The sequence below is a fragment of the Penaeus japonicus genome, unplaced genomic scaffold (genome assembly GCF_977035675.1).
Source record: "Penaeus japonicus unplaced genomic scaffold, GWHDUDI00000001_assembly GWHDUDI00000035, whole genome shotgun sequence".
Lineage (NCBI taxonomy): Eukaryota > Metazoa > Arthropoda > Malacostraca > Decapoda > Penaeidae > Penaeus > Penaeus japonicus.
The window spans coordinates 12,151,243-12,163,742 of NW_028234437.1; the positions used below are offsets into that span (position 1 = coordinate 12,151,243).

The window sequence follows — 12,500 nt, forward strand, 5'->3', positions numbered from 1 at the left end:
ACCATTGTCGACATGAAGCAAACCTTTGAAGTAATATGAATAGATTAAATACAATAGGACCGACAAAGTGAATTAGAGCTTTGAGGTAATGCGAATGCAACAGTAGTGGAAATACTATAAACGGGACAAAGTCACCACTTGACGTTGTTCGAGCCGCTAGTCTAGAATGGAAGACTTAGCGACCAGAGGCAGGGCCCACTATGCAGAGTATTGTATAGTGAACACGCAGCGCATTATATAGTGAAGGTACAGTGCTTTATATAGTGAATATCTTGCTTCTGACTTAATCTGGATTTCCCCCGGGAGGAAGTTAGAGCAGTCGGCAGAAATGTGATATTAGGTCTAGATAATGTATAAAAGCATTAGGCGAATCCCAGATCCGCCGCGTTGCCTCCGAGGTTTTACCGTTTTCATTTATCATACATAAAGGGAGTAAACGTGGTTGTTTCTTTATCAAATCATTGTTTTCTTTTTATCTTTAGGATCAGGACGCACTCATAGAGCAAGGTTACGATGAAATGTGTCTGATAACAGCTGAAATAGCAACAGGATAACTAAAATAGCTTGGAAATATGTGTTATATAAATGTGCACACAAACACACACACACAGACACACACACACACACACACACACACACACACACACACACACACACACACACACACACACATATATATATATATATATATATATATATATATATATATATATATATATATATATATATATATATATACATATATACATATATGTGTGTGTGTGTATGTGTGTGTGTGTGTATTTGTATGTATGTATATATATGATTCATGCACGTATATAAAATCGTAGCTAAATATTCGTATTCGATATGACCAATACATACCAGAGTGGGTACGATGTCAGGCGTACTGGAGCAACCAGGGAACGAGCGAAATATAGATATTTTCCTTTGTTTTCCTGAACTCACGCGACATTTTGGATGAGCTGCTCTGATAAGCCTCCCAACCACCCCTAATCTTGCATTCATCATCTGATAATGCCACTTGTTATCTTGTCATGAAGCTTTGTCGTCTCAAGCCTTTGGTGGAAAAATATCCCAGTTCTTCCCTTGAAACTTTCCTGCGATGTTTTCTTATCTCTCTCGCCGTAGTCTGGCCTTGAACACACTGGCTGACGCGCTCCGATAAGCGATTTGGTCTTTTTCTCCTCTTAACACTTTATTCTTTGCTGCAGTTATCGCAGGAGAAATGAATAATTTCTATACCAATAGGTGTTTGATTCCTGGGTTCTACGTGTGATTAAGTACAATAACAAATGCATCAATGTAGATTTATACGAGGAAACACAAAAACGCACCTGTATACAAAAAGAGGATGTAAGGGCATATATATATGTATATATATATGTATGTATATATATATATATATATATATATATATATATATATATATATATATATATACATATATATATATATATATATATTATGCACACACACAGACACACAACACACACACACACACACACACACACACACACACACACACACACACACACACACACATATATATATATATAAATATATATATATATATATATATATATACATGCATATACACACACACATGCACACACACGCTCACAGACACGCACACACAGTCAAACACACACACACACATACACACACACACACACACACACACACACACACACACACACACACACACACACATATATATATATATATATATATATATATATATATATATATATATATATATATATATATATATGCATATATATATATATATATATATATATATATATATATAAGATACATGCATACACACACACACACATGCACACACACGCACACAGGCACGCACACACAGTCAAACACATACATACACATACACACACGCACACAGACACGCAAACATAGTCAACACACACAACACACACACACACACACACACACACACACACACACACACACACACACACACACATATATATATATATATATATATATATATAATATATATATATATATATATATATATATATATATATATATATATATATATATATATATATATATAACAACATTTATGATACTGATAGCAATAATAATGATAGTGATAAAAATGAGTTACAACTTGCTTTCATGTACTTTAAAGGGACCAGTGAATTTGAACTACAGTGCAAGCGCACTCTCCCCGGGTACTCACTGCCATTGCAACTATTCACTCGGTTAACTAACTGAATAAAAGCTCATTAGGGAGCATTGCATCAAGTAGATGTAATGTTGACGATGATGACGATGATGATGGTGATAGTGATGATGACGATGCTGCTGCTGCTGATGATGATGATGATGTGATGATGATGATGATGACAATGGTGATGATTACGATGAGATAAGAATAAAAAAAATAATAGTGATAATGATAACAATAGGAATAGCAACGATAATGATAATAACAAAAATGATGATAATAATGATAATGATAATAACAATAATCATGATAATTATGATAGTAATAAAGATAACAATAATAGAATTAGCATCATTATTACAATAGTGATTATGGAGAAATTATTACTGCAATTGCAAAATAATTTTTAAACATATTTTTTAGCTATTATATCGGGAAATAACTTCGAGATAGACGGGTAGAAAGACAGAGAGATAGACAAACAGGCAGGTAAGCAGAGAGAGAGAGAGAGAGAGAGAGAGAGAGAGAGAGAGAGAGAGAGAGAGAGAGAGAGAGAGAGAGAGAGAGAGAGAGAGAGAGAGAGAGAGAGAGAGAGAGAGAGAGAGAGAGAGAGAGAGAGAATAAAAGCTATATTATAAGTAATGGCCACCTTTTAAGAGGGAATCATCATGACGATAATAATACTAAAACAAACCACAGGCAAGTATCATAATAAGCTTCATCAGAAATACAGAAAAAGTAACTAGATGTCGTAATAAAAGATAATGAAACACCAGTGAATTGTATAAATATATACATCTATATATATAAAAAAAAAGAAATACGAATAATTTACATCCTATTATTGTTGGAACTGACAGATGTTTTCTCTCTCCCAGTGGCGGATCAAAAGGCAGATGTCTCGAATGCCTCTCTGGAGCCTAAGAAGACTCCGCACAGCCTGATCACGGAGGAACACGTGAAGGCAGCGCTGAAGACAGACAAGGGCCCTGATGCTCGTCCAACTTCATGGGTCGTGAAGGATTTCACGAAGAAGGGAGACAACTATGCCTGCGTCGTCACCAGCATCGAAGTCCAGTACAAACTCTCGGGAATCGAGCACCAGGTTACATACATCGCCAAATTGAACCCTTGTCGCCATACGGAGTCGCTTAACAGTTTCGCCACTGCGGTTTTTGAAAAGGAGACTGGGTTTTATCGGGAAATCGTACCGTTGCTGAATGCAGAACTGCAATCCATAGGCCAAGACCCTCTCAAATTCGCTCGGTGTTTCGCTACGTTCACCGGGAAACACAGCGAAGTGATTATTCTCGAAGACCTGCGTCCCGGAGGCTTCCAGATGTTTGATCGCAAGAAGGGCATGGACAAAGCCCATACGACCCTCGTCGTGAAGGAGCTCGGCAGGCTTCACGCTGCATCGAAACTAATGATGGGTAAATTGCCTTTCAAACTGGAGGAGAAATACCCGTTCATTAAAAAAGATTTTACATCATTCAGTGAAAACCCTGACGCTGGGGTTAATAGCATTTTCAAATCGTATTTACACAACGCAGCAGAAATAGCAGAGAGAATTGGTGGCTACGAGAACGTGGTCAAGTGGCTACGAAATGCAGCACCAGACTCCATCAATATGTTTGAGGAACAAATAAAAAGCAACCCTCCTTTTGAAGTCATATGCCACGGCGACTGCTGGAACAACAACGTCCTGTTTAGGTAATTACAATGTTTTATGTAGTTGGCAAGAACACCAAAACACATTTGAATATATTGAAAAATTGAAATATGATTCAAATTACCATGGTTGTGCATTACCTTAAGAAATTCTCTCATAGTTAATGATTTTATTAGAATGGATATCAATATAAAGATAGTTTGGTTTTAAATATATTTAGCATCTATTAGGTATATGAATAATAATGACGGCCATTATGTTTGTCTTCAATCTATTCAGCTATAGCGACGAGGGCGTCCCGACAGACGTCAGGCTGGTGGACCTGCAAATCTGCCGCAAGTCCTCGCCAGCGACGGACCTCAACTACCTTATGTACACAAGCCTCAACGGCAACGACCGGCGAGAAAATATCGACTCCTTCCTGAACTCGTACTACAACTCCTTCAGCAGAGTCCTGAAAGACGGCGACGAAGACTCCCCCTTCACCATCGAGGAGCTGAAGCGAGAGTACCGCAACAAGCACCTCTTCGGCCTCCTGATGGCCACAATGGTCGTCCCCATCGTGGTGAGTGAGGCCACTGAAGTCATGGATCTAGACAACTTAAAGAGCGACGACGTGGAGTTGTTCATGAAGGAGCAGCGAGAGAGGATGCTCAAGCAACTCGACAGCAACCCGCTTCTGAGGCCACGGTTGCTCAGTGTGTTCGATGACATGGTTGAGTACGGAGTCATCTGAATGGAGTTCGACAGGCAGGCAGGCAGGGGGTCTTACATGTTGGGAAATGGGTCTGTGTTTGGTTGTTAGTCCGAAATAAAGTGTTGATGGTGAAAGAAGGGTAGCTTATGTTAGAGCCTTTGTAACTGTGCCGGGAAATAACAATAATGACACAGATAATGTCGTTATATGAACTTTGTCTCAGTGTTTTTTCTTTTGTACAATTATTTTTAGATTTGCTCCCATTAGTATTATTGTTGTTTGGTGTTTTACTTTTAATTTCGTTGTTATGATTATTATTATTGTCGTTATTATTATTATTGTTATCATTATCATTATAATTATTATCACACTTATTATTTTTATTATTATGACTATTGTTATTTTTATTATTAGTATGATTGACATCATGATTATCATTATGATTATCATTATTATTATGATTATCATTATCAATATGATTATCATTATTATTATGGTTATCATTATTATCATGATTGTCATTATTATTATGATATCGGTATCATTATTACTATCATCATTATTACTATCATTATTATTACTATCATCATTATTACTATAAACATTACAATTGTCATTATTATTATTATCCTTATTATCTTTATTATTATTATTATCATTATTATTATTATTATTATTAATATTATTTTTTATTGTCATCATCATAATTATTATTTGTTTCTTATAGGCATCATAACAATAGTCAGACTGATAATATTAATAATCATTAGCATTTACTATCATCATCACTGTCATTTAGACCAATATTTTCCTTGATAATTATCATAATCGTCAAAAACTATCTTCATCATCAGTATCAAAATTATTACTGTTATTCTTTATTATCATCAACATCATAATTATCACTGTTATTACTTACTCCTGATTTGTTTTGTCATTATTACCATTAATACTATCTTTATCATTATCATTAACATCTTCATTATTATCATTATCATTGTTATCATCACTATTATTGTTGTGACAATCATTATTATCTTTATTGGTATCATCAGATTGATAATGATATTGATGATTAAATTTATCATTATTATCATTATCATCATTATTATAATTGTTATCATTAATCTCATTATCATTGTTATTGTTATTATCATAACTATTATAATAATAATAATTATTATCATTATTATTATTATTATTATTATTATTATTATTATTATTATTATTATTATTATTATCATTATTGTTATTGTTATTATTATAATCAATAATATCCTTGCTATCATTACTATCACTCTCATTATCATTATCATTACTATTACTCTCATTATCATTATCATTCCTATTACTCTCATTATCATTATCATTATTATTATTGTTATGATCATTATAATCCTCACCATTAAGATTATTGCTATCATTGACATTATTATCATTTTATCATCATTATCATCATTTTTAGTAGTAGCATTGTAATTTTTATCATTGTTGTTATAATCATTATTACCGTTATAATTACTATCATCCTTCATATTCTCACTATTGAATTTTTTGTCTTTTTATTACTATCATTAACCTCATTACAATTATCATCATGCCTGTTAATGTATGATTGAAATTAATATTAGTAGCATCATTATCATCAATATTGATTATCAGCATTATTATTATTGATATTACTGTTATCATTATTTCAATAATGATACACCACACACACACACACGCGCGCGCATGCCAGTCATGCAGTGCATCACGCTACGATGATAACAATAATAATGATGATAATAACAACAATCATAGAATTAATTATAAAAATAGTAATGGTAATAATAAAACGATGATAATAATGATGATGAAGATGATCATAATGATGATGATAATAATAACAGTAACAATAACAATAACAGTAATGATGATAATAATGATAATGATAATAATGATAATAGTAATAATGATAGTAATGATAATGATGACAATGATAGTGATGATAATAACAATAATTATAAAATAATAATGATAAGGATGATAGTAATAATAATGATAATAATAGTAAATAATCATAATGATTATAGTGGTGATGATGATGATAATAATGATAATGATAATAACAGTAATAATGATGATAACGATAATGATAATAACAATTAACAATGATAATAATGATGATGATAATAACAGTAATAATGATAATAACAATAATGATGATAATGATAACAATAATATCAATAATGAAAATCTTAATAATGTATATGATAGAAATAAAGATAATGAAAATAATGACAATAGTAATACAAATGATAATAATGATAATTATAACAACAACAGCAAAAATCATGGTAATAATATAACAATCATAATCATAATTATACTACTAATAATGATAATGGTAATGAAACCGTAAATTCTATTAATGCTTATAATGGCTGTAATAAGATAAAAGTAATAATAATAATGACAATGTTAATAATGCTAATAATGATGATGATGATAATTATGATAATAATAATGATATGATAAATTTATGATAGGTGTAATAAAATCAATAATAAGAATAATAGTAATAATAATAATGATAATAATAATCATAATGATCATAAAGATAATAGTGATGATAATCATAATGATGATAGTGATAATAATAATCATTGCAACAGTAGTGATGATAAAAATGATAACCGTAGTAACGGTATTTATGATGATAAAATGAAGTACTCTGCAAAAATGAGTTGATTGTAAACGCTTACACACTCTTTTTCTTTCCCAAACACGCACACAAACACACACAGACACACCGACACACACACACACACACACACACACACACACACACACACACACACACACACAAACAGTATGTTCATGAGCATCTGCACATAGACCATGAAAAATAGCTCTATCCCCTGGGTATTATGGCATCCTTTAAATGGTCTGGCCTTGGGAGTCCAGGCGGGTTTTCAGTACAGTTTGAGGCGTTGTTATTCACAAGCACACGCAATGGCGTATATAATGTGTGTGTGTGTTTGTGTGTGTGTGTGTGTGTTTGTGTGTGTGTGTGTGTGTGTGTGTGGGTGGGTGGTGTGTGTTTTGTGATTGTGTGTGTGTGTGTTTTGTGTGTTTGTGTGTGTGTGTTTGTGTTTGTGTTTGTGTACGTGTGTGTGTGTGTGTTTGTGTGTTTTGTGTGTGTGTGTGTGTGTTTGTGCGTTTGTATGTGTGTGTGTGTGTGTGTGTGTGTGTGTGTGTGTGTGTACTATCTGAAAATGAGCCCTGTCACGATGGCAGCTTGGACAAGGTCTCGTTGCAGCGAGTGCTTGTTGCCATCTAGTACTGTTGTATCAACCGTACAGCTTTGCAACCAACCACCTAAGTCGGTTACGGACATATAAAAACGAAAACAAATCATTAATAACCTTTCGCCCATAATGCACTTTGCAAGCAGAAAACGTGATATCAAAAGCCACCAGACTATGGTAGAATCTAGAACGAAATGCTAACAATGCATCGCGCGATTCACCGTGACCAGCACATTTCCTTGGGCATAAATAAAGCCAGTGCGTTCATATCGTCATCTCATCCAAGTTGCCTTACAAGCATGACTACGCATTTTTTTTTATTTTTTTTATTCGCTGTGTTTGTGCGTTACCATTTTATTATCATTCAGTTATCGTTCCATATCGCATAATGGGGAGCCTTACGTAATAATGTATGTAATAGATGCTTTTTAACATATCATGTGACTCGTGTGACCTTGTTGCGAAAATCAAGACATCAAAGGCAAAAACGTGAGCTACAGCGAAGTTATTTGCGTTCAACATTATGTAAATTGCTCTCGGTTCTTTTCGGTCTTATCATTCAAAATTTACACCAGCTTCAATTTTTCAACAAAACTCGAAAATTGCTGACACACGCACTTCTTCATACGTGTATATATATAAAATGCCCGCAGAGCTCTTCACTCGTACTCAAGGTCAATGATAGCTCCATTTTTTTTTATAGTTGATATCAACCATGACTTTCATTTTCTTTTAGGCAACATTCAAACATTCTGGATACACCTTTTCGTACCTTAGCTTCATGTCTTTTTGCCGTCTTCCTCACAGAGCGTTTTACTCAATCTCCCTAATTTACTTCGTCTCTTCCTAATATAATCGTCTACCTTGTAATATCTCTGTAAAGCTATTCCACCTGGAGAAAAAAAACATTGAAAAATGCAGCTGCTCAGCAACAAACTCATATTTTCTTCATTCATTGAATTGCTTTTCAAATGCTATTCAAGCGAGACCAAGATATAATGCCCTCTCACAGGACGGCATAAAAGGAAGTTTTTTCTTACCAATACTTTTAGGCTGTACTTTTAGATATTTATGATTTTATTTTGGGATTTGTAATAACGGAGATAAGGTTAGCGTTATATCTCCCTGGTATGCCACATCTGTATGCCCAGGAAACGAAAAATTTGGGTTTCCCGAGTGCTGTTAGATATCTCCAAGCATACTAACCCCTCCCCGCCCAAGTGGACAGGTGTGTGTGTGTGTGTGTGTGTGCCTCCAAGCATTTTATAGTTCAGTATTATGCAACGACAATAGATGGAGAAAGTGATATAATGTAAATGTAAATATCTTGGACTTACTTGATACTCACTAAACGTATATTGAATGCAATACTCTTCTTATTGTTAGCAAGTGTCAACTGGTTGTACATGAGTAAGACCACATGAGCAATGACACAGAAGGTCACGTTATCTGCTTGTCATACGGTGTCATCCGGAGTACTGTGTGTATTTGCATGTATGTTCTTTCAATGTCTACTTCTCTGTCGCTCATTCTCTCTCTCTCTCTCTCTCTCTCTCTCTCTCTCTCTCTCTCTCACACACACACACACACTCTCTCTCTCTCTCTCTCTCTCTCTCTCTCTCTCTCTCTCTCTCATTCTCTCTCTGTGTCTCTTTCTTCTTCATTCTCTCTCTCTCTTTCTCTATCTCCCTCTTTCTCTCTCTCACTCTCTCACTCTCTCCCCCCCCCCCTCTCTCTCTCTCTCTCTCTCTCATTCTCTCTCTGTGTCTCTTTCTTCTTCATTCTCTCTCTCTCTTTCTCTATCTCCCTCTTTCTCTTTCTCACTCTCTCACTCTCTCCCCCCCCCCTCTCTTTCTCTCTCTCTCTTCCCCCCCCCTCTCTCTCTCATTCTCCCTCATTCCCCACCCCCCCCTCTCTCTCTCTCACACACACACACTCTCTCTCTGTATCTCTCAGTTTCTTGACCGCTGTACACATTCTCGAGCGAGAATGTTGTGGGAAGGACACCCTTGTTTGCATAGGGACTAGAGGGGGACTGTGAAGGTCGGATGGGGCTGATGATTCCGACCTTGGCCCCGATGCATCACCACTGGGCCTGAGAATAACTCTTCTGGAGAAAATTCTAAAAGAAATAAGACATTCGAATGCATGTTATATGCATGACTATTTGACATGTGAGCAAGCGGAAGTGAATTAATGATTAGATTTTCGGAAATTCTACAATTTATCGATTTCTATATCCTGTCATATAAAGACGAATGTCCTATTCAAGAGAAATGTTGCACAGTTGCATAGGTAAAATTCATTGATTTGCCTCTACTATGTTTAATATGAACTACACAGTTGATATAAATGTAACAAGAATCGTATCACCACAGTCATCAACACAAGACCAATATAATACCACTAGGAACAAAGAGACTAAGGAAAATGGCCATTAACTAAACCTGGTGCCCGCGTCCTTCCCCGAATGAACCATATGTTATTACGCTCATCCCTTAGGGGTTAAAATGTTAATCGAAAATAAAACGCAAAAATAGCAAGCCAATCTAAAATGTGGGTTAAAAAGATGGAGGAAGGTGGTTAGACATTATAATAGAAAATAAAACACAAAAATATTAAGGCAGTTTAGAATGTGGGAAGAAAAGATAGAGGAAGGTGGTTAGAAATTGGTCACGGTCTGATTACATGTGACTGAAAGATATATATAAAAAAATAAAGATAGTAAAACCAAGACTAAAAAATCGTTTATATATAGAATCAAGGTTTACGAATCATAGACTATTTCGGATATTTATCTATTTATTTATTTTTCGAAACCACAACCACTCTTTCTCAACAAAGTGCATGCCACTATATGAAGCCCCAAAATATGATGGAAATTAAAACGCAGCATTTTCCCAGCCCTGCAGACAAAAAGCACATGGCGGGGAATGTTGGATCTCATAGGTCATGCACAAATTTTAGGCCAGGATGATTTAAGACCTTCGGGCATAAGCCGATGCAACTCCACTTCACGGCTAAATGATTCACTCGTCTGCTCTCTGTATTTTTCAGTGCACCTGGATCACTCCTCCGGAATATCTTTTGACTGCTGAGTTCACACGGCTTTTGGGGATCACCACAAAGAGGGCATATATTCTCGCTTTCTCTTTCTTTCTCTCTCTCTCTCTCTCTCACTCACTCACTCACTTCTCTTACTTTCTTATCTTTTCATTTCCTCTCCTCTTTCTCTGCCTCTGTCTCATCTCTCTCTCTCTCTCTATATATATATGTCATTCTCCCCCCCCCCTCTCTCTATGTCATTCTCTCTCTCTCTCTCTCTCTGTCATTCTCTCTCCCTCTCTCTGTCATTCTCTCTCTCTCTCTCTGTCATTCTCTCTCTCTCTGTATGGCTTGTAAAAAACTTCAATCCGCAGGATGAAGGCCACTCGAGGCAACTGATGTCCTTCTGTGGTGATTTCCGGCCATTGTTCATTGCCTGTTCACTGCCGCTTCCTTAGCTGCGACTCTTTCTTTGGATCTTTGCACTGTTTCAGTCTTTCTCTGTCTTGATTAAACCTCTTTCGAAGGAAAGGATGTGCTCTTAAATGCCACAGGGAATGCACCTCTCGGGGGATGGCAGGGACTGTGGGAGCGATACGCATCAGTTGAGCTTCGTGTCATCAACTATTAGGACGGAAATTGACAGAAGGATAAAGATAAATAGAAAAGGAGCTGGGACGAGGAAAAGAGAGAATGGAGAATGGATCTATCTGTTCAGCATCTATTATTTTCTATCTATCAGCTTATCTCTCTGAGAGATAATGATAGATAGATTGAGAGAGAGAGAGAGAGAGAGAGAGAGAGAGAGAGAGAGAGAGTTAGAGCGAGAGAGAGAGAGAGAGAGAGAGAGAGAGAGAGAGAGAGAGAGAGAGAGAGAGAGAGAGAGAGAGAGAGAGAGAGAGAGAGAGAGAGTGATCACAGTTAGAAATGAAAAAAAAAGTAAATGTAAATTATCATAAATTACAGAACAACACGAAGTAAAAAGAAAAGCCATAAACACATGTCGCATGTACTTCCTACTGTGTGACCAGACACTGATCGAAGCATCGCCATTCACGTATGTTCGTTAACGGCGCCACATTTGAGTCTTCCGTTGCATATCAAATATCAAATACTACTTAACCAACGACACTATTGTGATGTCAAAGTATAGCAAACAGGTGAACGAAATTCAGCGCACAAGAGGCTTTTGTTATCATTAGTTATACGACTTTCCACTGATGTATAATATACGTCACAGTCTGCAACAGAGTATTTCTTACCTGTTACTGCACAGATCTTACACAAGGTCGGCCTTTGAAAAATAATAGCAATAGAGCTCCACTGTCATTACACTACATCCGTTATAAAAAGGAGGAGTGAAAAGGGCCGATTGGCATCAGACAATTTGTATGAGAGTGTATTTTCGTCCCCTGAGCCAGTCCTGCCTTGGTGCTCCTGTGCTCAACACAGATCTTCTGGCCTGCAAAGAGTGCTCTAAGGATGGACGAGAAAGGTGTGGAACAGCGTGACGTTTTGTGTTTTATGCTGCCTCCGTTAAGGTGGTTTTCTTGAACGTTATGGCGTATTCCTTTCATGCCTTGCAAGACTGGG

At 36.0% G+C, this 12,500-nt stretch overlaps 2 protein-coding genes across 2 annotated transcripts in view; both read left to right on the forward strand.

Moving 5' to 3' along the window:
• LOC122253423 (uncharacterized) overlaps positions 1 to 4,703 on the forward strand; it is a 6,320-nt gene extending 1,617 nt beyond the window's left edge. Inside the window, exons 2-3 of the mRNA XM_043016489.2 lie at positions 3,079 to 3,913; positions 4,152 to 4,703. Coding sequence (XP_042872423.2) covers positions 3,079 to 3,913; positions 4,152 to 4,608 — 1,292 coding nt within the window. The 3' untranslated portion in view covers positions 4,609 to 4,703. The remainder of the gene's footprint in view (positions 1 to 3,078; positions 3,914 to 4,151) is intronic.
• A 7,543-nt stretch (positions 4,704 to 12,246) lies between these two features.
• Positions 12,247 to 12,500, forward strand: part of LOC122253422 (uncharacterized) — a 5,963-nt gene continuing 5,709 nt past the window's right edge. Inside the window, exon 1 of the mRNA XM_043016488.2 lies at positions 12,247 to 12,402. Coding sequence (XP_042872422.2) covers positions 12,390 to 12,402 — 13 coding nt within the window. The 5' untranslated portion in view covers positions 12,247 to 12,389. The remainder of the gene's footprint in view (positions 12,403 to 12,500) is intronic.